The following is a 25,375-nucleotide window of genomic DNA, read 5'->3' on the forward strand; positions in this document are numbered from 1 at the left end:
TTTTTGCACAGCAACATTTTTGGCCTCCCCGTTATCGGGTTGTGATAAAACGTTTCTTAACCTCCTGAGATCCACTGAATAATGGAGCGGGTAAAATTACGTTTAGATTTTACAAATATTTCAACAGTCCCTGAATTTGAGTCCAAGGTCATAATCAAAAAATTGGCTCGTAAATTCATTCAATTGGTCTGAAGGAAAAACAAACCAAGCTTAAAGGTTTCAGCGGTTCACTGCTTGCTCCGAAGCTTCAGGTTTAATGGATGAACTGCTTGCAGGATTAATCCAAGGGAAAACGAACCAAACCTTCACGCTTCAGCGGCGCACTGCTTGATCAATTGCGGGTGCATAGAAAAGCAACCAAGCTGCTTTCTGCAAGGCTATTGACAGCTTCGACATCCCATCTGATTATAAGATAATCACATTTTCTATTTGTCTGTGGCCTGAGTACACTCGTCATCCACTGGATCATTATTCCACTGGGCAAGTCGTAAAAATGACTGCTTCTAAACGGAGCGAGGAAGTCTGCCTGCTAAATACAGCTGAATTTGTTTCCTAAACACATCGGATTTTATATTTTTGATAAACATTCAATTTGTGTAACTAATTAACGGCTCGAATTAACTTGGATTCAAATTTAGATATCAATCAATTTTGGTTAGCTTCAAACATGAGCTAGTGGCAGAATCGAAATTTTGTTCTGATGATTTCAGTGTTTCCAAAACTGCAGTTGACGACTGAGGCTGCATCTTAGGGGCTTCGACTTGGATCTTCTTGGGCTTCAGCAGGTCCTTTATAGCAGAATACACTGCGCAGGCGGCTGTCACTGCAGCAGAGAACAGCAGAAAGCTGCAGACACCCACGATCAAGCTGGCCCGATTGTAGTCACCACCGAAGAGCTTGGTGTTGAAGACCATTTCGATGGCTTGGAGGTAGCGGACTTTTGCTTCTATTATGCAGCCGTTGGGGTGACGCCAGAAGGTCATCGGCTGGATCTTGTTCCACTTCCACAGGGCCAGCTCCATCAACTCATCCACGGTGTAAGCTACGGGTAGCTCTCGGAAGGATCCGTTACGTACATGAAGAATACTGGGCACACGGTTCACCGAGAAACGTGCAACAATGGTCCCGGTATACTCAATCAGCATGGTAGCCACCTCCACCCGGCTCTCATTCCGTTGCATTGCAGTGGCAAAGTCGGTCCACACACTCTCGAACTGGCTGCAGTTCTTAGCCAGGGGCAAGCAGAAGCCCACCATCCACTCGCCCTTCAACACCTGCTCCCAGCAGCCCTCGTCCAAGTGTACCACAGCGCGCCTCTCTCCTGATGATCCTGGACATAGCTCCTTTCCCAGAGTGCAGCCCAGAAATGCCGTTAGCAGCAACGCGTATATATTGTATTTGTTCATCGCTTGGAATTAAATTTCCTAAATGTGTTCGGTATACTTGTACGAGTCGTAATAAATGTAGATTCGAGAATATGAGAAACTGAGTTAAAAGTCAGAGATCTGTATGCCCTAAACCCTGATCAGGGCCCGAGTAGATTCTAACATTTATTTTCAAAGGTCTTGCTTCTAAGGTTAGGCAAAAAAATGTTCAGAAAAATGTTAAAAGAAGAGCCGAAAAATTAGATGTTTTGGAAAATATGCACCAGATCAATAAATACATCTAATAAAAGAGACCTATAAAATAATAAGATTGTTTTCTACTGAAAAAATGTGTACTTATACTATCCGTTACAGTGCGTCGTATAAGCTGAATTGTTGATGTTAATACAACAGATAAGATATCTTCTAGATAAACTAGTTAAACAAGATAAGGATCTGTCTTAGAGTTTCACTTAAAATATGGTACTCCATGCTTTAATCGAATCAAACACATGATTTAAACTTAATATTTTTATCAGAATTTATTCATTGATTTATTTGGTATATATTTTCATTTCCAATATTCAGCTTTTTAACTTAGATTTAATGCCGCTTAGGGTGCATCTCTATCGCACTCAATGTCGCCGGTTAGCTCGCACTCGCCCACACAGTATTTACCCGACGCCATCGAACAGAACTTGCCCTCGTTGCACTTGATGACGCGATCGGTCAATGTGGTGCCGTTGCACTGCTGGAAGGTGGTGCGACTGGTGCAGACGAACAGAGAGCTGGCTGTGCAGCTGGGACACTCGTTGGGTGTTGTTGCTTCAGAGTCTTGGCATGATGGTTCATAGGCACCCTCCGGGACACAGATTTTGGCTAGACTCGTGCAGACTTCGCCATCATTACATGGCAAAATTGCTCCTGGCTCGACGTTGTCCAAACAGAAGCGGTAGTGCGTCTTATTTACACAAGCCACATTGTTATTGCTCTGGCATTTATTACATTCGCTTTGGATGTAAACCACCATCGAACTGATCATCAGAAAGAGGCACTGTTCGATAAGACCTTGCAACCATTAATATACAAACTTCATTTGTAATTGGTTTCTCTGGAAAGCTCACCAGAGTCCTGAGGAACTGGTACTGTTGCATTTTGGATGGACTTTCAAGAACTGACTGAACGAGAGTCGCCAACAAATGCCTCATTTTATATGAGAAAAAACAGAAGCCAATTCTTCCAGAGATCTTCGACACACACAAACACGAGATAACCTGGGCCTAATCCTGCGAAAACATTAAAATATATGACAGCATGGTGGCTACCGGAATATTCGCGAGATTAGCTTACTAGGAAGAGGCCAAAATGGCCGGATCATCAACTTTATGGCCCCTGCACGGCATTGAAAGATAATAGCACGAGCATCTCGCAGACCCTCCACCATAAAGATATGACCAAGCGGCTTGGCTTTAAAAGGCCTGACACGCAGGTGCCCGATCATTAATTGCCAACTAGAGATGGAGGTGTCCAAGTTACAGATATTGTCGCTCGCTGTGCTCGCAGCCATCCTCCTGTCGCCAGCCGCCGTGGATGCTGTCTGTGGCCGGTGCGTGAACTCTCACGCGTGCATTAGCGAGACCCAGTACCAATTATGCTTCGATGGTAAGTGATTGGCCTACCCCGGAGTCTTCTCTCTAAACAATCGGCTTTGATAGGTGTGCGCGACCAGACGCAAAACTACACGTGCCCCAGCGAGAGGGCCATCTGCACGGATTACCATGCCACCTGCATGGCTAACAGTACGAGTGTGCTAAGGGGCTGCGGCGATGTTTCCGCATGCGGTGTTTGTGCCGATATCGCCACCAAGTTCACTTGCACCTCGCGTAACACCTTTGCCGCCTGCAGCAATGGGGCGATCACCGCGTACACGCAGACATGCAAGAACAATTTCGTGTGCAGTACGGCTTCAGCTGCTGCGGGTACACCCTGTGTCTCCCATTGCAAGGGCGCGACCGGCGACGTATGCGATCTACCTGGGCTAGTTTTCGCCGATGAATTACCTATCGAAACCACCTTAGTGGACACTAGTCCGGTAACCACAGCGTCCCCTTCCGATGATCCGACTGTAACCACTGTGAATCCTTCTACAGCAACAACAGGGATCACAACAGTAGACCCTAGCACAGACTCAACCACAGTAACCCTTCCAACAGACTCCACTTCCACTCCTACAGTAAACACTCCTACTGAGACCACTCCAACCACAGTAACATCTCCCACAGAGACCACTCCTACTCCCACACCAAATCCTTCCACAGATACCACCCAAACCACAGTAAACACTCCCACAGAGACCTCCCCCACCACAGTCACCATTCCAACAGAAACTAGTCCCACTCCCACTGTAACCCTTCCAATAGAGACCTCCCCAACCACAGTCACCATTCCAACAGAAACTAGTCCCACTCCCACAGTAACCCTTCCCACAGAGACAACTCCAACCACAGTGAACACACCAACAGAGGCAACCCCAACCACAGTGACCCCAACCACAGTGACGGCAACCACAGCGACCCCAACCACAGTGACCCCAACCACAGTGACCCCAACCACAGTGACCCCAACCACAGTGACCCCAACCACAGAGGAGCCTACTACTCAGACCACCCTACCAGCGGAGACCGTCTATTGTCAAGGCATCACCACCGCCGGTCGCTATGCCATACCCGGGGACACTGTGTGCACGAGGTAGGTCCACGATATCCCCCTGACTAGCTATCGAAAACTAATCGGATTTTCCTTTTACAGCTACATCAATTGCATCTATAGGGAGAACAGTTGGAAGGGCATAGTCTATAATTGTGTCGCTACCAAGCCGTACTTCAACGCATCCGCCTTCACTTGTGGCACGACCAAGCCATCTGGACCAGGATGTACGGATGCATAGTTTTTTTTTCAAACTCTAATAATAAATATAAAATGTACTTAAATTATCCAAAATAAAAATAAAACAATATGTAATAGAATACGATAAACTAGAAACTATATAAATCTGTTCTTAAATGAGAATCTACGAATGCGGTAAGTACTTCATAACAGAGGCATATCGGATTATTTTTATTATGGCAATCGTATTCTGATCTCATTCCAGTACCGTTAAACTCCTCTGTCCAGGAAGGAATCCAAGAAATTACGGTACCTTCAAAAAATTTAAATTAACTATTAGCTTTCGAAAAAAACGGACCAAAGCTTCAGGTTTCGTTGTTGAACTGCTTACAAGGGAAAACGAGACAAACCTTCCGGCTTCAGCGATGCACTGCTTCAGCTTTCAGCACTGCTTGAGCCAAGGCTTCAGGTTTTGCCGTTGAACTGCATTCAAGACTATAGCATGGGAAAACGAACCAAACCTTCAGGTTTCCGTGGATAAATACTTGAAAAGAGATAAAGGAACCAACGCTTCCGGCCGAGCTTCGATGAACTTTATTAGTATGATGATAATGACGATGACTATATTATCACATGTATGCCATAACAAAACTTTTTGTTTTACTTTCTTTCTGATAATAAATCCATAGAACTTTTGTTTGTGGACTCAACTGAAATTCCTGTTGATTAATCAAGCATTAAATAAATACATCCACAAACATGTATCCAAACAAACTAGAGAGTAGTCCCTTTTGAATGTTAACTTTCTGACACATGCCGTTCCACTTTTTAACGAAGAGTTTTTCGACTCCAATGGTCAATGGTCTCCGCGCCCACGCAATATTCGTATGTTCTTATGCTGCTAATCTGGGAATAGCATGAGACCATATAAAGCAGCAATCATGTGGAAAGCAAAAGGCAAATAAAACAATTAGCGCGGACCCCGGAGAAAAGTTAAGACTGGGCAAACATTGAAGACACAGCTTCTGGGTTTATGTCGAAGCTATCAACTAATTTTGTTTAGTCGTCTCAGAGCCTTGACAGTGAACACAAGCAATCTCTCTCTACACGAAAATGTCCCAAAATAACAACAGTTTTATTCCAATTTTGGCAGTGGTAGGTTTAGGTTTTATCTTAACAAGTAGAAAGGAAAATAACTAAAAGCGTTTTCCAGCTATTTCTGGCCTTTCTGGTGGGCCAAACCGTATCCGAGTGCAATGTCTGTCAATCGAATAAAGTTGCCTGCATAAATTCCACTTCCTTCTATCTGTGCTTTGGCGGTGAGTGTCCTCTATAGATATCATACTCCGGATTAAACATCGCTTTCGGCTTTGCAGATGGAACACCTCACACGGATCAACTCTACCACTGCCTTGAAGGCTTCGACTGCACAAATCTGACTGCGATCTGTACCCAGAAGAGCAACCAGCGGCCGCCCAGCTGTGGGGACACCTCCCAGTGCGGTCAGTGCAGCGCCCATCGGAACTTTCTGTTCGCCTGCCTGAGCCGCGGGATCTTTCAGATGTGCTATGGGGCCGTCAGTCCCACAGGGAAGTTCGGTTATTGTCCCACTGGCATGGTTTGTGATGCCAGCACCGATAGTATCTGTGTTCCTGAGGTGGCGAATCAAACGCTGACCTGTGACCTCAACGATCAGCTGGTGGATACGACCACAGCATCGCCGACTTCCAGTACATCACCCGACCCCAATGAGAGTACAGAGAGCACCCCTACAGTACCTACAATACCTACAACCACTGTGAAACCCCTGACCCCCTTGGAAGTGTGTACGCAGCACCTGGAGACGGGCCTGTATCCCACAGATCCTCCGGATACCAGTTGCAAGCGGTACGAAAGTTCTATGTAATATTTTCCACACGTATTTTTAATTGTTAATCTTATATTTATAGCTACATCAGTTGCTACATTAAAAATAGCATTGTTGTTCAAGCCAAGGAATACGATTGCCCGACGGACTCCTATTTCGAAGCAGAGATGCAGAAGTGCTCATACATGAAGCCTGCTACTTGTCTTTAATAAACTATCAAATATCCTCTGTGTAGCCTGTACTTACTCTAAAGCCACGCCATTGAGGGTCAGGCTAGCTACTGTGGCGGAGCAGGTCGAGGGCAGGGCACTCGCACAGATCTTGCTGGAACTGTTGTAGTACAGACTGCCCGGACAGGTGTACATCTCTCCACTCCAGGTGCCACTCAGCAGAAAGCAGTAGATATACTGATGGCATGTGGTACTGGGATCTGTGCCCACGGGATAGTATCCCTGCGACATCATGGCCGCACAATAGGCAGCAGGATTGCTCGTTGTTGGGGCCGCTGTCGTTGAGGTTGTGGAGCTGACGCTGGTCGAGCAGGTCGACGGCATTGCGGCGACACACAGGTTGGTAGCGCTGCTGAAGTACAAACTGCCCGGGCATGTATAGGTCTGACCCTCCCAACTGCCGCTGACCAAGCTGCACAAGATATACTGGCGACAGGTCGTGTAGGCATCAGTGCCTACTGAAAACCTTCCCTCGGCCTGCACGGCGGCACAATATGTAGTTGGGTTGCTGGTGGAAGGTGCCGTCGTCGTTGGAGGAGGACTGGTGGTGCTGCTGTCAGTTGAATCATCGGCATATGAACACGTGGGCATTATCTGAATGGATTCAAGAGAGTTGAAGTTATTTCTCTGACTGTGTCCCTCAGACACTATTTATCTATTATTATGATTTAAAGACCGCGTGAAAATGGTATAAAATTATCTGAAACTGCCTGAGCATCATAAAAGTCTAGACAATAGCATTTGGCCTTCTATAACTTTTCATGACTTCGAAGTATAACTGTTTTTACTGACAGACGGATGACCAATCGGCTTCAGGTATTCCCGAGCCGTGAGAGAGTGGTTTCACTGCGCTGTAACCCTTTACGACCACAGACTGTTAAAGGAGAGTGGTAACAGGCTGTTAACTTGGGCTGCTACAGCTGTTGCCCTGCACATTCCTCTCTGCTTCTTCATTGAGCTGCCTGCACCCTAAGCACCTTTCCTGGTTAGAACTTACCCCATCCGCGGGCAGATCACATATCTGTGTGGCATTGATATTACACACATAGCCGTCGGCACAGGTTCCGACTGAATCCTGCAACGTGTCGGTGCCCAGGCAGAGGGCAAAGCTGCTGGTGCCTGTACAGGCAAAGGTGTTGGTTGTGTCGCACATGTTGCACTCCTGGCAGTCCGCCTGGCTGGCCGCACTGGCCTCTGGCTCGCAGATCACTCCGTTGGCCCCGCTAACACACACATAATCGGTGGGGCAGCTGAATGGCAAGCCGGTGGGCAAATTATTCGCATCACAGGCCTGTGTCTGGTTGAGGGAGTAGCAGGTCAGGTTGTTGACAGCATTGCAGACGTTGCACGTGGCCCTGGCCGAGGCGAGCAGACAGCAGCCGAGCAGGAAGTGGAGAATAAATGACATTTCTGGATGGTTATTGTACTCCAAATGGAATTTTTGTTGCTACTGATGTCTGTGGCTATTGTTGAGACGGTTTAAATAGGGCATTTTTGGCAGCTATTTTGGAAGTCTGAGATAGCTTTTAATCTCTCCTGGCCTCGCCGCGTTGAGGGACCTTGATTCAAGACACCCAATTTAGATAAGTCGTGCAGCATTTAGCGGCATCAAACCCGTTGCATACTTTGTGGCAGTTGTGAATTCCTCATGGCTGCCTTCCATGTGGTTCGCTCTGGTAATGCCGGAAAACAGTGCAATCTTCGAGCTCCCACTTAAAACTCGTTGCAGTTGGTCGATTGCCTCAGTCGTTCTCGAAGATGCTGCGCCTTCTGTTCTGTCTGGGAGTGGGCATACTCGGCTGTCAGGCCGCCTGCAATGTCTGTTCTTCCTGGTCCAACACGGCCTGTGTATCGGAAACTTCCTTCAAATTTTGTAATGAAGCAGCATTGCTAATTGGCGACGCAACCCCCTGCCAAAATGGCTTTTATTGCACGGGAGAAGCTATAGTTTGTCAGAATAGCCCGACACTCACTGCCTGCATCACAGACAGCACAGAGAGCACCACGGGCACTACACAGTCCAACACGAGCAGTGCAGAGAGCACCACGGGCACTACAGTGACCTCCAGCAGCAGCACAGAGAGCTCCACGGGCACCACAGCTACCACAGCTATCACCATTACAGCGAGTACCCCAACCCCAGAAACCACCACCATTACAGCGAGTACCCCAACCACAGTGGATCCAGCAATCATTGATATATGCAGGATCAAGGCCACCACGGGTCGCTATACCAATCCCAATGATTCTACCGGCCGGAGGTGATGTTTAAGTATTTTTTTTTTCTGAAATGTGGAGTAATATTTCTGCTTGAATTTCAGTTACGTAATGTGCTTCTATCGGGGTTCTACCTGGTCAGGAGCTGTCTGGGAGTGCCCCTTAGCGAAACCCTATTTCAATAGCACTACTTCTGTATGCTCTTCAACGAAACCTTCTAATTGTGTGTGATATGATATATCTTTTAAGAATTATGCACTAAAGTTTATTCAATTACACATATACATTTTTCTTTTTCTCATACAGTCTCATGTACAGCGTCGGTACAGGGCCCGTAAAAGATTTGGGCTGACAGAATCTAAAGATAGGAATAAAACTGATTCTCATGACATCGTTGAGGCATAAGTTCTCTTGAGATTAGAAGTTCATACAAAAAACACATGTGACTTACAGAAACACGTGATTTTTATTGGATATTTATAATGTACAAGTGTTAGGCACTTTCCTACCCAAAGATAATGCATTGTACGAGATAGAGCCACCTGCATATAGATCGGCTGAAATCCCTTTGCAATTATTGTGTTCAACTTTTCCGGATGATAAGATTAGATTGAATGCATATAGCCGGGCAAGCCAGGCACGGGCCGAGTCAGTTGCATTTCAAGATGCTGCGCTTGCTGATCTTGCTGGCTACCGGAGTGGCTCTGGGGATCTTTATTCTGGGCTGCCAGGCCGAATGCAATGCCTGTTCGACCGCAAGCAATGTGTCCTGCGCATCCAACACAACGTTCCAGTTCTGTTCGGATGACAGCGTGCCCATACAACCGGCATACTCCTGCCCCCCAGGGTACTATTGCACCGCGACCACCGTGATTTGTAGCAAGAGTGTGGCCCTCAGAGCCTGCAATTGCGGATCGTGCAACGATTACTTTGCCTGCCTCACCGATCGGACCTATGCCCTGTGCCTCGGATCGAGCTCGCCCTCCCAGCTCGGCGGCAGCTGCGGCTCGGACCATGTATGCGACTCGACCAGTCCGTATATCTGTGTCAATGCCACTTCCGGTTCCCAGCCCACTTGTCCCGTTGGCAGCGATACGAGTCCAGGCGGTGTGGACCCCATTGGACTGACTCCCACTGCATATTGTGGCATCATCCAACAGACTGGAAAGTTTCCCTACGGCATCGATCCGGAAACCACCTGCAGGCAGTGAGTACTCGTATTTGTAACTGTATATCAGGATATATTCTAATCTATGGTATTGCTTTCTAGGTACATCTCTTGTACTGTGAATGCCACCACTCTGATCTGGAAAGGAGCCCTCAACGATTGTCCTGGCCTCACTTATTACGACAGCTCCACAAAGTACTGCACCACTAAATTGCCACCCAGATGCAGTGCTGGAGTCGCCACTTTAAGTCTCAGCAATCTGTATCTATTGTGATTTCGGTTTTAGCTTATCTGTAGATTCTTTAAAATAATTTTCTCTGGAGTTGTGTTTCCATTTTGGTTAGATTTTTGAATACCTGCAGTGCTGTCCAACACGAAAGTATTCAGTATTTAAAACTCGACACTCACTGAAGGAATAAAATATAATTTAAATGAACAAACAAACGTCGTGTTAAACCCTCTGCTTAACTATTTTATCAAAAATATACGATAGCTAAGAATAAATGTTATCTTCTCTTTGAACGGTTCTATATTGATTTCGATCATTTATTTCTTGTATGCAAATACTATTCAGCATGGAATTAATGTTAAATTGAACTAATTGAATGGCTGGTGTCGTCTTTTAGGCTGCCTACATTTACATGTCACACTTTGAGAGCTCTGAGTACCGACTCTTTAATAGAGTAAAAAGTAGTAGTAGTAGAGTAGCGAATTTTTAGTAGATTTATTATATATCTAACGCGTATCCCTTGTCAGCTGATTTACTCGATTCTCCTGTTGTTGAAAGTTTTCCAGATTCCCCTTTAATCTTTATGATGCACTATAATCCAAACCAATATAGTGACTGTGATTGCAACTTTAATGAGATAAAACTGAATCGAATAAATTCTGCTGCAGGGCAAATGCGAGTCTCAGTTCCACTTGAAGATGCTCCGCCTGCTGATCTTGCTGGGAATCGGGGTGCTGGGCTGTTGGGCCGAGTGCAATGTCTGTTCGTCTGATGCCAATGTGGCCTGCGTATCGGCCACGGAGTATCAGATCTGCTCCGTCGCCCATGTGCCCTTGGGGCCCGTTACGAGCTGTCCTACCAACTACTTCTGTACCGCAAACGGTACCTTTTGCAGCCCGGATGAGACCTACGGGGCCTGTTTGAACTGCAACCAATGCAGTGCGGACAAGCAATTTGCGTGCATCAGCACATCGCAATTTGCCTTGTGTCTGGGACAGGACACGCCGAGTACATCGATTATAGGCTCCTGCGGCACGAGTTTGGTTTGCAGCGTGGATAATCCTGATATCTGTGGCAGCTCGGCCACCTATCCGGCATCCTGTGCGAACAATTCAACTGACGGTAACGGCACAGGCACTTCCATCACAGATCCCACCCAGTACTGCCGCAGCCTGCAGCAGCCTGGACGGTTTCCCTATGGCTCTGATGCCACAACCACCTGCAGGCAGTAAGTATTGCCCCTCCCAATTCATCTCACTTTCAATCAGACTATAACGTATGAGATACATTTTCCAGATATATCTCCTGCTATACGTTTGCAAGTGTATGGTATGGAGCCATCTACTTCTGCGCGGGATCCACATACTTTGACAGTACCACAAAGATGTGCACCACTCAAACGCAGGCCAGATGCTCGGCGAGTGTCACTTCTTTGTCTCTAAACGGACGGTTGTTGCCATAAAGAGGCCTAATCTTTATGAACTGAGTGCATCCAAAAACAAAATACACAACGATTGTTATCTGGCTATCCAGGCTGTATGTTTTATCTGTGCCCTAAAGACATTTAATGATTATAAAATGACACTGACACTACTTGGCAAATAGGTCAAGTTCTGTGAGAGAACTCCACAGATTGAACAGAATCGCCAGTCCTGAATCCCATTCAATTAGGACATGGCCTAATGAACCCCTTGCAAGGCTTAATCGATTTTTCTGTGCAGTACAGATGCTTCACGTCCCATTCAAATGGCTGACCCGGCCCAGGCCCTGGCCACAATGCGGTCTCCGTGTTATGGCATTTATGACGTATACGCCTCGTTGGCACTTGCACCTTGAAACTTTTGGCTGGCCTCACACACAGTGGCGTAACAACGCAGGGGCCTTGCAGCTCTCCACCAGCAAAGCTTTATAAGAAGGAAAGTGAGAAAAATTTGACAAAGAATGCGCATACGCTGCACGTTTTCATCTCACTCTCGCCAACAGGTGACACATTCCATTCTCTCATTCTGATCCGTGCCCTAGTTGCTCTTTTTGTGCATATTTTCTAAAAGAGAGCGGACCTTTATGCGTGTGGTGAGTGAAGTAGGGTGGAGGGGGCTAAAGTGAGCTAAAGGAGCCGATCATGGAAAGCAAAAGCGCCTACCGCCGGCTTGCTCTCCTTCCAGGGTGGCTCATTTGTAGGGTGAGGCATTCCAAATCTTGGAGATCGCAGATTACGGGCCAAGGGGTAAGCTTTCGTGTACTGTTTGCATAGATCTTCTGCTCTAACTTATTATATCTTGACTTGGCCACCAGGAGGGGCCTTTGGCTAGCTAGCCACGCCTCTGCTTAGAGTGTGGAAACTTTCACACAGAGAACTTTCGCATACAATTATGAAGTGTGCTCGGTAGTTTTTTTTTTAGCTCAAAACTTTCAGAAAATTTCCCTCTACATGCCAGGGAAAATCTTTTGCAGACATTCCCCCGCTGACTCTCACCTTCTTGCTGTGTGTGTGTGGTTGATGTGGGTCAGTTACATGGGCCACATGGGGTCGCAAAAGTTCCTGGCCCCCACCAACCCGGAGCCTGAACCATACATAGTTTGCCCGGCATGCCACCGAAAAATTCAATTCAATTCCAAGGCTGGCCAGCCCCCCCCCCGCAAAACTTTTCATTCAGTGTTTTCAGTTTTCAATTTCAATGGTTTCGATTTCACACGCCCCTAAACCGAGCTCCAAACAGCCCCCGCCCCACCGCCCAAAGTCCCCAAAACAGAAGCCTCAAACACGCACATACTCCAATACGTGCACAATGTGCAATTGATTGTATGGCATGGACGGTGGCACGGAGGCATGCCACACGATGAGGTAGGTGACTTGCATAGTTTTGATGGACACGATGTGATGTGGTACATTTCTGTGGTCCTCCATGGGAATCTTCAATGATTGCTTTAAAGAAAAAGAAAAAGAAAAAAAGCCGCAGAAATTGAGTAAAAAGTGAGGTAAATTTTATTTTAGGCCTAGCCGCCCGTATCTATCTACATATAGACAATCTTATATCTACCAGATGTGTATATCTACATATATATCAACGACAAAGAGATAATCTTTATGTAGGCGTTTCCCTAAACGTTTTCGTTTAGATTTATGTTGCTGAGTGTCGTATATATTTAAGAATAACTAAATTATAGAAACACTTAGGCGAAAATCCGAAAGATTATGAATATTTTGAAAAATAATATTTGCTTGAAGATTTTTGTATATATTTTTTTACGGAAACTACAAAATTTGTTGTCTAAATGAAGCTCTTTGGATGCGTCCAGGCTGCACATTTCAGCCGCTCTGTAATCATGGTTTATATTCATGTTTTCCCATGCCCCATATGCCAGAGCCATCACTCATCTAAGAGAGTAGTTTGTAGGGCCTCTGCTGCTCATCAACGTCATCATCTGTATCATCATCATCCAGGCGGGCGTTGAGTATAATGGGGCTGCACTTAGGACAGATAATTATAATTAATTATCTTCTCCCCTAATAGAATCAGACCAGAGGCTGAGTCTGGAGTCTAGAGTCTGGAGTCTGGAGTACCGAGGAAGTCTTACTACTATACTAATTAAATTGCAGGGCCCCCAGATGTGACGCAAAGCCCACTGCGATGAGTGCCATAATCTTAAAGTTGGGGCAAGTCTAAGTGCAGTGTGGCATTAGAATCCTTTCACCTGTCATTCGCATTATATTTGTCAAGCGGTCCGCGTTGCAGTGTAAGTTATTTTCCACCAGCCTTGTTGTGATTAGTTCTAGTCAGGAAGAGAGCCCTGTGCTCTAATGTCAGAGAAGTGTTTGCGGGTTGACAACAAGCCAGAGAATGCCCAACTGCAGGCCATTTGGAGCGTGCTGAGCCAGTCCAAAAGTCTGACATATCATCGCATCTGAATGTTGAACAGCTTAAAGCGTCGTCCTCATCATCTGCCGGAGATGGTGGCCATGCTGCTGTTCTCTCTGAGAGCCCAGGCTCTTTGCCCCAATGAGGCCAACTGCAAATAGACTTTAAACAGCTGAGGAGGCACACAATCATACACTAAGAGAAATCACTGGGAAGATGCCCGGGCTGAGGAAATACAATATGGAAATCCACCAAGCCGTAACAGCCAATACAAACCCATTTCCAAATATAGAATGTAGTACATTGTTGAATACTAGGCCTTCCCTTCCTCTCTCTGTGTATTCGTATTTATGCATATTTCTGAGTGCGCTGGTATATGTGAGGAATTATTTTCTCCATTAGATTGTTGGCTTATTCCATTTACCCCCCACCCCCCCGTCTCTTGGTAGCCACCGCCACCCACTGCTGGTTTGCCGCTGGCTCCCACCGCTTTTAATTAAAGTTCTATTTCCATTTGTTTTTGGTATGGGTTTGCGGCCAAAACTGCAGCCTGGCGCCTGCCGGGCCTACAGCCCATAACCCACTCCCACAGCCCCACAGCCCCTGCACCACAGCGAGGGGCTGCCACCTGCGGTGCGGCTGCCAGCGACTGGAATTAATTTATTTCTCTGCTCAGGCACTTATCGGCAGCAGGTTGCCCAAACAATTCCCGATGACCAGAGAGTCGCGCATTATTTTGTTTATCCATTAATTTCGGGCTAATTGGCTCTACTGCCAAAAGCAGTTCAGTTTAGATCGCCATCGGTGCTGGTTCTGTTTATTTTTCCTTCAATATGGAATTAACTTTATAAATATGTACACTCGGTTTATTGCGTTTTCAAGTTAAAACTCAAATCATTTAATGGCAAGTGTTTTATATCATTTGTTCTTAGATCAAATGGTTTTGACTCTGCAAATACACCTCTCGACGGGCCCTATGCAAAAACAATGATAATAACAGCTTATTTTGTATTCTAAAATATCCATTAAGAATCGCAGTTGTATTTTCTCAATAATATTTTTATTGGTAGCAAAATTGTTTAAACAATGCTAATAATTACTCGTCCGATATTTTAGTTTGGGCCAAAAGCAGATGTGGGCGTGTCTGACCGCCAAATAGTTTCTGCACTATAATTTTTGATAAATCGCGGTCCATCGAGGCTTTGTCTTTGTTGCTTAAGCAGATTAGACGGGGGTTCCCTCACGAGCCAAATGAGTGCGCAGGAGGCTTGCCCACTAGTTAAATTATAGGTATTATTAATTTAATAAATTAAAATTATATATTATTAACTGCCTAATAGTTAAAGTATTAGTATTCACGCTATTTTTTTTAGTTATATATATTTTATTAAATTAAAATGTTTTTTTAGTTTCAATAAAAAATATAAAAAATTGAAATCTTTTTTTCTATGAAAAAAATGTATAAATATTAAAATTCATGAACTAAACAATTTTCCTCATTATTTTGTAGAATGAATTATTCAAGAAATATTATTTAGGCGTGATAATTTCAGATTTAGTAATTAATAATAAATATTTATTCATATATTACATAATTTTAGTTGTTTAATATAAATCGAATATTTAGTGTATGTTTAAAAAAATTTTAGTAATAAATTATATTATAAGTGTGTGTCCTAATTGATCCCATTTTTCTTTTTTATTTTATTTTACTAGATTTATTCTATTTCAAGTTAAAGCCCCCATCCCCAATCCATACTTGGGTTTGCACTTTGAAATATTCAAAAATCGGATCAAGTTCAAAGCAGCGTTGAAACAAACAAAGGCAAAAACCACAGCAAAAGCAGCAACAAACTTTGACATCGAGAACGTGATGTGCAATTATAAATATGCTGGGAGTTTACAAAATCCGCTCGATATGTAATCCAAGCTCCCCGCACAAACACATGAATAGAGAAAACAGCAACGAAGACAAGGAACAACATGCCGAGGGGGGCACCCTCCCAAACCCACCCAGAGCCACCCACACACAAACACAGGTTGACAGTTCAAGTACATGAGATTGTCGAACAGTTTTGACACAGCCATGCGATGAGGTCAACGCGGTCCCACACACACAAACGAGTGAAGCCATTATTATATAATGCCGCTTTGTTAGAGACACCCACAAGAATGCAGGGCCAGGAAGAGGCCAGTCCATGTGCAGGCCATGTGGGGAAGAAGGGGGAACTCGATGAAAAGCATACAGAGCATACAGGGGGGGGGGGAGCTGCAGAGCAGGCAGAGAGGATGCCTGCATAATGAAGCGCCGTGGTAAATGCGTCACATGCCGTGCGGTGTACACGGAATGTGCAGCAGGCAGCGGGCAGGAGGCAGCAAGGAAAAAGAACTGTCAACGCCGCCTGTCACCAGACTGAATGACATACAGATGCGCATATCCTGCTGCCCCTCCTTGACCTGTGACCTGACCTAAGAACCGCCCAGTCGTCCCCAAAACCAACGTCCACTTGCCTTGCCTAACGTACAGTGAATTTTCCGGGTAAATTTTCGAAAAATTCATTAATATTTAACGCACACAAACAAGCGCTTGGCTCTTGATTGAAATGTTGTTTAATTTGCTGTTAAATTTCCATAATGGAAATAAAATAAAAAACCTCCGGTCGCCCGATAAACAAATGTGTTCGTAAAGCATTTACGTGCAGCGCTGCACATATTAATCGGCTTTAAAAATGTTGTCAATTCTCGGTTTAATTGATTTTAACGATTTCAACGTAATGCCCACGCTTTAAGCTGCGGCTGCTATTCGGTATTATAAGTATTCCAATTGCCTCATAATAAATGCACAAACGTGAAACTGATTCTGATTCAATTTTAGGGGCCTGAACCGCGCAAAAGGTTCAATCAACAACGCTTCCAGCAGGCCACAATAATTCCAAACTAAAACTGTCGCTGGTACCATCTTTATTGCATTAAAATATACATTTCATAAATGTTACAAAAAACAGATTTAATTATAAATTAATATTGATGTTTCGTGGCTTCCCCCTTCTCCACAATGCCAATGATCCAGGCGCATGCGCTGTGGCCCTCCTCTTTGATGGTTTCCTAGCACAATTCGGTGGCATCCAGACTTCCGGAATATTTACGGGCACGTCCGCACGGCAGTTGGAAGACGTCGCTGCAGTCTTGTCGATCCATGGCATGTTGTTGATGGAAAAGAAAACCTCCTTTTGTTGACGAGTAGCCAGGATCTCGTCATGGCTCAGGAGACCGTATTCAGCTATGGCGGTGGCCCCATGGGCGTCACATGAGCGGTGGTGCGATTGAGGCGACACAACGATTTCACAGCCATGTCATGAGTCTTTGCCTATCTCGTCACCTGTGAACATTCAGGGCCAGGGACGTGCCCAGGCGCTTGGTCCTCAGCAGGACATCGCCCGGCACATCTCCTGTCCGGCTCAATGATATCGATCTTCTGGCAGTCGATCGTGGCCACGCCGGTCTTTATGGCGCACTCTTTAAAGCCAAGCATGATCATGGGTATTATGTTATCGCTTTCCTTCTCTGTCATGACACTACTCACGGCCAACAGCAGGCTTCAATGCCTTTAGCGTACAGATCTCCGATCACATTGGCGCACTCTATCTTGTCCATTAAGTGGGGATCGTCTATGAGCGATTGTCCGGCTTATTTGAGAGAAAAGAAGCGTCAGATATGCTTTTCCTATGCTAATCGTTGTTAACGATAACATCGTTTCCACGCTGGATACTATCGATCGGGATCGAATATCGATGATCGTTGGAAAAATTATGGAATTTTTGCCTAAAAATATCTTAAAATAGGTGTAAATTAGCTTGTTAAATGTCATCCAAAGACATGTGTTTAATGTTTCCCGCCTTAAAATGAGTTGTGGCTGCACTAACCATTAAATTGCTTGCCACAAATGGCCCTGAGGCGGTGGTGCGGCGGCGCGCTGGACTGCCACGGAATACTCGTGTGTGTGTGTGTGGAATGTCAGAATAGGGATATAATAAACTCGGTGCAAAATGAGTACTTTATTTAGCAACTACGACTAAATGCAGGTCAGTGTTTAATTATTCAAGTCCATTAGTTTTTAATGGTTTCAATGCGTTTTTTAATGCAAACTTTATTTTATTATTTTTTGCATGTGCCGATTCTCAGTATTTACACATACATTCATTCATATGCTTATACGTACATAAATATATGAGGGATGTGTGAATGTGAGAGCGGAACAATCAAATATTTCCCATGCATTGCATTTCCCATGTGAAATTTACTGCAAATTTTGTATTCCGAGTAGTTTTGAAATGTTACTAAAACAACATTTAATTAAAGCGTATAAGGCGGAAGAAAAGCCGGAGATAAATGCACAAAATAAGTATTAGTAGATGGACAAAGTGGTTCCTTGAGTGATTTCCAGTGTAGATCTGCGAAAGATCTTTAAATATTTCACAAAGGGTTTCGGGGAGGATTCTCTCAATGTCTAAACGAAGTAAAAGTGTGTTTTGTTCTTGTACTTTTAAAGAACCATCGGCTGGAGAGAAGAATTTTATGTTACTGATTTGCGTGGAATATAGAAATATGTCCAGATGTCCAGAGTGAATAAAATAAACAAAATAGCACTTAGCCAATTAGATAAATGCTTGCCCGAATTTCTGTTACCTTCCGTTGGATGACTTTCCCCCTACAGTTGGGTCAGTCCGGGGTAAATACTTACTCCTTTGCTTTTATTTCCCCTACTGTATATCATGTGAATAAATTTGCAGATTTTCAATGAGAGTTCTAATGAGAGTTGATTGGAAGTCTACATGCAAATGTCTGGCAGTGCCATTTGTACACAGGAGAGGGGTATCTGCAGTATTTGTGCCAGTCAAAGCTCAACGACAGATGCACATTAATAACCGGCGAGCAACCGTTTGAGGAATGCGGAACAAATATGGGATGCGACAGAGTCATGGTCGGAGTCGCAGCAGCCATCTATGGAGATGTCCGATACCCCCGATCATGGGTGGCAGGCGGTCGCTAATTGCCGCCTGCCGGCAACAATGGGAGTCGCCGCAAATGGTAAATGACAAATATACCCATTGATTGACATGTGCAAATTGTAAGTAAATTATTTTATAAAAGTCAAACATTGTGACGGCTGCTATCGAAACGAGCACTTATCCGATCCGATGTATATACACACGCGTTATCAATTTGGGTTGACTGGGATTGGAGCCCACATATATAGCCAAATCTGTGGCAGCTACGTGGGTCGATTGCAGCGCCGCGCCGCGCCCCTCTCCAGCACACATATAAATTCTGCTCGTGTGTGGATTTCAGTTTGATAAATCATGTGGCAATAGACCGCAGACGCAGTCGCCGTCGACGTCGCTGTGGCAGCCGCATGTGTGGGCAGTGTCCACTCTGGTCAGTGCAATAATTTTTCCAGTTGCAGTTTCTTTTTTTTCCCCATACGGGGTATACGTGTGGACCAGGGTGTATAGTATTTTGTGGCAGCCAAATTGTGGATGTAAGAACACCTGGTTGTGAGGCATATATTTGCCAATTGCCTTCACCACCAGAAAGAGCCCTTCTGCATCTTTGGAACCCCAGTTGGGTTGATCTCAAAAAGGGGGTATATTTCCGTCTATATATATATCGTACTTGTGTTCCTTTAGCTCTATTGCACAACTGTCATGGGTAGGGAAGCTGGTTGACAAGTGGGTGGAGTGGCGGTGTGGGGTGGGGTGGGTTGGGGTGGGGTGGGTCACTCTGTCGGCAAATAGAGCCATTAAGTGGCCTGTGAGAGTGGGCTACTTTCGCTGCTCCCAGTCCAAAGGGAGTGCCTGCCTCACGATACTTTCATTAAGCAAATAGCTCGGACTCGGACTCGGACTCGAACTCAGACTCGGACTCACTCAGACGCACTTGAGGGGCAGGCAGGCAATTGGCAGGCACTGCAGAAGTTTTCGTCGTCTATGTATTTGCCACAGTGGGTCACTCAGTTACCCAGTCAACAGGCGGAGGAGCCACAGTCGTAGTCGTAGTCGCAGTCGCCTCCTCCGTCCGGACTCATATTTAATTTTATGCTGCGCCAGTAGGAAATGCATTTAAATTGCCACTAATTGCAATTTGCTGTGCGAAAATTGCAATGCAATTGAGAGTAAATTGCATTAAAACGCAAACAAATATACAATTTGCACCCATTTTTGATCAGGCAATGGTCAATCAGAAGCGCTCAAAAATACTCGTTCGTACGGGAGTAATCAATGCAAATGGCCAAGCCCCCACCCAGCCCCATTCCCACTGCCACTGCCATTGTTACCCCCTTGACCATGCCCCTCTGCAGTTCATCAATCGACTGGTTGTCGCCATGGCATTTGCCGGTGGCGCCTCGTTTAATGACTGCACCTCTTCCCATCATCAATGGGGTATACCATACACTGGTGGCAGTTCAATATTTGAACAGACATTTTATTACTGTGAGAGTAAACAAACTTTTCGAGAGGAAAAAGTAATTAAAACACACACAAATACCCATATAAAATAATAGTTTTTTATGGTCTTTCGATAGAGAATTTAATGCATGTCCGCTCCAGTTTTAGACTTGATGATTTGTCCTTTTGCTGGAAATCTCGTCTTAGGGCGTGCCTTCATAGCCTTGACAAAGTTACAAAAATCTCCTCTTATGCCAAATTTTCTTCTTTCACTTCAAGTGCGAAATATTAAGTGAATGAATGGTTAAACAATAAAACTTACAAATCATAGCTTTTGAGCCCCCATCGAGGGTACGACGTGCATGTTTCTGTGATTGTTCATTCAGACACTCCCTTCGTGAGTGGCATCCAATTGTCGTACCTATCAGTTGCATTGGTTTGCATAACGTGAGGCAATTAAACACAATTCGCGGCGAGACTCATCTGGCAAGCCATAAATTAAGTATCTAAGTTTCCCCCCCCCCCCCCACTTGCCCGTCCCTGAATCATTTATCACTTTGTCTATTTCTCATTCCCGCTGGGAATGTCATCGTTGTTGCCACTCAGGGATGCGGCATCATGACAACACCGACACCGTCATGGCCTGCATTGGGCAGGCATCCTCGGGGCTCGGGAATGACGCAACTGCTGTTGACTGGCGCCAGTGGCGTTGCAACCAAGGTTGCAGCAGCAACTGCCATTTGGTCACCATTTGTGGACGGACGCTTTCCCTCTCTATCTCCCCATCTCTCTATCGCCATGTATCTCTGATGACCTTGCCCCAAAGCCTTGCGACTGAGCGCCGTGCCAGCTATCGATTGAGAGGCTGCGTAATAAATGTTTCAGGGGCTCAAACGGGGGGTTTTTTTTTTCTGCTGGCTATCAAAGGAAATCAAGGTTGCAGATTTGTCTGAATCATTTCTTGGAAAAATGGTTCCATTATCCCCCGCTCTAGAGGCCATTCTGTCTGTAACTCTTAACCTTTCCTCTGTGTGGCTGTATGCCAATCAATTTTCTCTGATTTAGTGACTCATTTCCACGGCAATAAGGTCCTGAGAGTGCCATGGCAAGCCCATCCCATGACCTCTCCCGTTCATGTGTAATTTCGTGGTCATTTAGTGAATGTCGGGATGAGAATTGCGGTCAGGATAAGGCCAGCCTGATGCAGTCGTCCACCCTCTCATTTGGCATTTGCGTTTGGATTATGTTGTTGGCCTTTGATGTGTTGCAATGCCGCTTGCCGCTTACCGCTTGCCGCTTACCATTGCCATTGTTTCGGTTAATTAAAATTTGTGGTTGTGGCCTTTTGCTCTCTCCCAGAGTGTCTGTATGTCTGTAAATTAGTGAGAACTGGAGGAAGCCGTGCCTCAGTCTCAGTGCGTGCGTTGCTCGGTTCGAATTGAGTTCGGTCTCTGGCTGTTGCCTTAAATATTTAATATGCAGAGAGCTCCTCTGTAGCTCTGTGGCTCTGTGGCTCTGTAGCGGACGGGGCATGAAATTGACGCACTTGAAGCTTAGTCTGAGGAGGACTGGGCCTGCTCCGACTGCGACTGCGACTGCGACTGGCAAAGAAGTTATCTGCATTCCAACAGAACCAGTTTACCTTCCTCATCCTCATCCGCATCGTCTCATCCATCCGCTCTTCTGGTTTCTGGGCTGGTGATTCATGCGCCATCCACCAGACTCGGCAGCGTCCGCCTTTGGGCCGTTCGTTCTCCTTTGTTTCGCTCTGGCATCGCTTTAGAGGGTCGATTTTTGTCGCGAATTTCGCGCTGGTGATTCCCACGCCAAAGAACACAAATGCGCTTTACATAAGGTTCTTCTGCATCCTCTGTTCTCCACTCCACTCCTCTCCACTCCTCTTCTCTTTCGTTTCGTTTTGTTTCGTTTCCTTCTCGTTGCTCTTTGGACCAACACATTCCTTTGGCAAACGGGGCGTATGCGTAATCAGGCAACAGTCGTTAGCCAGTCGTTTGGGCCACCCCGAAAAACTTTTCGCATTTTCCAGCCACACGCATGCCAATCTTTTTATGACAAACTTCACTCTGCTTCACCATCAGCTTTCAGCACTCTGCCACAGAGCCACTCTGCCTCCTCCCTACTCCAGCCTCCCTCCTCCATTCTCCGCGTAGTACGCAAAAATCTTGTTAAGCTCTAAGCCATGGCCAACTATTAAACTTGTTTCCTGTCTCCTGTTTTTTCCAGGGCAAGCGAGAGAGAGAGAGAGAGCGAGAGCAGCTTCAAGTAATTTTCTAGAATTTATGGCTGTGTCTCTGTGTCTCTGCGAAGGGATCTCGCAAAGTTTTTTCCTTCCAGCTACAAAGTTGTGGCCTTAAACTTTCGGCCACATCGACGGGCCCCGGCAAAAATTCCCATAGATTTTTACATATTTTTCTTAAGCGAAAGTTAATCTAATTTTCATTTAAGTAAAACTGAGTTATTTTTAAATGAATGGCTCAATAATGGAGGCGTTGGGTGTACAGGGCATATGTGGGTGCGGGAGACAGATCTTTTGGTGCTTCAAAAATGATTTAGATCAACAAAAGACTGGCAGACAGGTAGACGGACACGTTGCCCATAAAATACACAAATTTTCTATTGGATAAAACAGACTCCTGGCTGGCCACCTCCGTCCGGCAAAGTCAAAGACGTTGGGACGATGGGATCGCGGCGATAAGGACGACACACGACAATGGCAGAAGAATTCCGCATAAATAAAAATAAAACCTGGGGTATTCGTGTGTTTATGGATAATGTTTTGAGCTACTACTCGAAGAAGCACTCTCGCACACACACACAAGCAAAGAGAGAGAGAGAGAGAGAGAGGAAAGTGAAGAGTCGCCGAAGATAAACGGCTTTTGGTGGAGCCTTTTGTGCCATAACAACTTTCACGCGTTCTGCCAACTCCTCGGAGCTCGAAGACCCCGAGACCCCAGACCCCAGAAAGAGAAGACAATGTTATCATAGGCCCATATTTGTGTGGCATGCGGCAGGAAGAACGGGGGGGCAGTGGCAGTGGCTGTGCCGCAAAAGAACTGCAAAACTCGTATTTAAAAAAGACCAGAGCGAAAAATGTTTTAGGTACCCAAAAAAATGAAAGAAAACGAAGCACACAAAAATTCCAGGCCAAAAGAAGCCGCCGCCCAAGCTCTTCACACACACACACACACACACAGAGGCGCACTGTATCTTGCAGATACACAGATACTCGGTGGACTCTCTGCTTCATGCGCAGACGCGCAGGCACAGGCATAACTAAGCGTTGCACGAATTCGCGAAATTGGCCACCGCAGCAGCCACAGCCACAGCCACAGCCACAGCCATAGCCCCACCAGAAGCCCAACAGCACACGGGGGCACACATATTGAATTTCATGGATTGCCCGCAAGAGATCGATGCTGACTGACCTTTTACTCCAGCCAGGGCCAAGCCAACCATTTCCGATCAGAGAGTTATTAAAAACCAAACCCAAACCGAAACCGAAAGCATACCCAAACCCAAACCGAAACCCAAAGCTCAACTTAATTACAGAATATCTGGAACTGTGGATGGAACTCCACTCCTCACTTTGGAGGAGAGGCGATGTGAATTGTGGAGAGCCTGTCGTTTATTTATAGAAAATAATGAATCGAACAGGTGAGATCCGGGCAAATGATAAGCATAGAAATTCCAGCAACAGGAATCGAAGGAAGCTCCTCTCCTCTCGAACAGCAAGTTGTAAGTTTCTGTTGCAAGTTGGCATTGCGAAATCGAACGGCCGGGCCGGGGCAAAAAGCAATCCAATTTACTGATTTATTTCTTATTTTACTTTGACTATGCAGCAGCCAGCAGCAGCAGCAGCCTGCCTTTCGCAGCATCAACTTCAGGAGGAGCCTCCGAAACCACAACGGAGGCAGTCACGGCAGCGGCTTCTGAGGCTTCGGCTTTTGGCTTCAGCTTCAGCTACAGCTACAGCTCTTTGCCCCAGCAACAGCCAACAGCTTTCAGCTTCAGCGCTGCTCTTCTTGCCCCATGTTGTTAGTGGGGCTTTGCTTTGATCTTGATGCTGGGCCTGCGACGCCTGACAACGATGACGAGGCACAGCCTCCATCCATATCTTTCTCGCTCTGTCCCGCTCTGGCTCTCTGGCCTTCTCTTTCTCAGCAAAAGGGGGAAAAAAAGAAACCCCCAAGAACCGAAATAAAAAACGAGGGGGAACGTTGTGAGTTGCTGCGGACACCGCAACTCTACGGTTATACCCGATACTAAGTCAGTATGGCTCTCCTCCGGCAGACGCCGCTAATATTTAACGACACGACAAAGAGTGCGTGCGAGAGAGACAGAAAATCAGTCTGAGCGTGACGTCGGGCGCTGCGTAGCCACTGCAAATTGATTTGTTCCTTTTGGCTATAAAAATGATCTGATCTGATCCAGAATCAGCAATCTGATAGATATGGTCGTTATCTATGATTCTGCGTTTTTAGTTTTCTCAAATCTGAAATATTGTGGATGCAACAGATTTTCGTCCTTTGTGTGGGCGGAAGGGGGTGGGGCGAAATTTTGAGATACACGTTTTATAGTGAGATCCAAGAGGAGTGCGGATTCCAAATTTGGTTACTCTAGCGTTAATAGTCTCTGAGATTTGTGAATATCCCCAGATTTGCATCCTTTGCGGGGGCGGAAGGGGGTGTGGCGAAATTTTGAAACAAACTCGTCTCGGTCTGATATATTAGGAGTGTGGATACCAAATTTGGTTGCTCTAGCTTTTATAGTCTCTGAGATCTAGGCGCTAATGTTTTACTCTAAGCAAAGCCGCCTATGCTACGTGTGTGTTAGAGAGAGACAGGGCGAGAAAAAATGAAATTGTTTTCTTGATGCTGGCTATAATAATAATACGATCCAATTCAGATTCTGCAGTCTAAAAGATATGGTCATTCTCTACGATTCTGCGTTTTTGGTTTTATCGTATCTTGAAAATTGTGGATGCTACAGATTTTCGCCCTTTGTGGGGGCGGAAGTGGGCGGGGCAAAGTTTTGAAATATTTTTGTAGCAGTGACATATCACAGAAGTCTGGATCCAAAACATCGTT

The 25,375-nt window shown here is 45.6% G+C and overlaps 7 protein-coding genes across 7 annotated transcripts; 4 read left to right on the top strand and 3 right to left on the bottom strand.

Moving 5' to 3' along the window:
- Positions 1-641: 641 nt before the first annotated feature.
- LOC6900316 (thioredoxin-related transmembrane protein 1-like) lies at positions 642-1,406 on the bottom strand. The gene has a single exon (XM_002135601.2). The coding sequence runs from the start codon at positions 1,404-1,406 to the stop codon at positions 642-644; it is 765 nt and encodes a 254-aa protein (XP_002135637.2).
- A 503-nt stretch (positions 1,407-1,909) lies between these two features.
- Positions 1,910-2,571, bottom strand: LOC4812707 (uncharacterized). The gene is made up of 2 exons (XM_001353051.4): positions 2,489-2,571; positions 1,910-2,418 (listed from the first exon to the last, which is right to left on the bottom strand). The coding sequence occupies exons 1-2, from the start codon at positions 2,516-2,518 to the stop codon at positions 1,978-1,980; spliced, it is 471 nt and encodes a 156-aa protein (XP_001353087.3). The 5' UTR covers positions 2,519-2,571; the 3' UTR covers positions 1,910-1,977.
- Positions 2,572-2,849: 278 nt separating this feature from the next.
- LOC26533420 (mucin-5AC-like) lies at positions 2,850-8,855 on the top strand. The gene is made up of 8 exons (XM_033381526.1): positions 2,850-3,026; positions 3,080-4,112; positions 4,173-4,310; positions 5,454-5,569; positions 5,627-6,137; positions 6,200-6,318; positions 8,077-8,608; positions 8,669-8,855. Exons 1-8 carry the CDS (start codon positions 2,882-2,884, stop codon positions 8,793-8,795), a joined length of 2,721 nt encoding a protein of 906 aa, XP_033237417.1. The 5' UTR covers positions 2,850-2,881; the 3' UTR covers positions 8,796-8,855.
- Positions 5,300-6,345, top strand: LOC6900315 (uncharacterized). The gene is made up of 4 exons (XM_015188652.2): positions 5,300-5,405; positions 5,464-5,569; positions 5,627-6,137; positions 6,200-6,345. Exons 1-4 carry the CDS (start codon positions 5,364-5,366, stop codon positions 6,324-6,326), a joined length of 786 nt encoding a protein of 261 aa, XP_015044138.2. The 5' UTR covers positions 5,300-5,363; the 3' UTR covers positions 6,327-6,345.
- Positions 6,154-7,805, bottom strand: LOC4812706 (spore coat protein SP96). Its single transcript, XM_001353050.3, has 2 exons — positions 7,345-7,805; positions 6,154-6,941 (listed from the first exon to the last, which is right to left on the bottom strand). Exons 1-2 carry the CDS (start codon positions 7,753-7,755, stop codon positions 6,360-6,362), a joined length of 993 nt encoding a protein of 330 aa, XP_001353086.3. The 5' UTR covers positions 7,756-7,805; the 3' UTR covers positions 6,154-6,359.
- A 357-nt stretch (positions 8,856-9,212) lies between the features above and the next one.
- Positions 9,213-10,177, top strand: LOC4812702 (uncharacterized). The gene is made up of 2 exons (XM_001353048.4): positions 9,213-9,771; positions 9,835-10,177. Exons 1-2 carry the CDS (start codon positions 9,230-9,232, stop codon positions 10,004-10,006), a joined length of 714 nt encoding a protein of 237 aa, XP_001353084.4. The 5' UTR covers positions 9,213-9,229; the 3' UTR covers positions 10,007-10,177.
- A 458-nt stretch (positions 10,178-10,635) lies between these two features.
- Positions 10,636-11,496, top strand: LOC4812703 (uncharacterized). The gene is made up of 2 exons (XM_001353049.4): positions 10,636-11,189; positions 11,258-11,496. Exons 1-2 carry the CDS (start codon positions 10,660-10,662, stop codon positions 11,421-11,423), a joined length of 696 nt encoding a protein of 231 aa, XP_001353085.3. The 5' UTR covers positions 10,636-10,659; the 3' UTR covers positions 11,424-11,496.
- The last annotated feature ends 13,879 nt before the right edge of the window (positions 11,497-25,375 follow it).

Source organism: Drosophila pseudoobscura, chromosome X, assembly GCF_009870125.1.
Source record: "Drosophila pseudoobscura strain MV-25-SWS-2005 chromosome X, UCI_Dpse_MV25, whole genome shotgun sequence".
In the NCBI taxonomy this organism is placed as follows: domain Eukaryota; kingdom Metazoa; phylum Arthropoda; class Insecta; order Diptera; family Drosophilidae; genus Drosophila; species Drosophila pseudoobscura.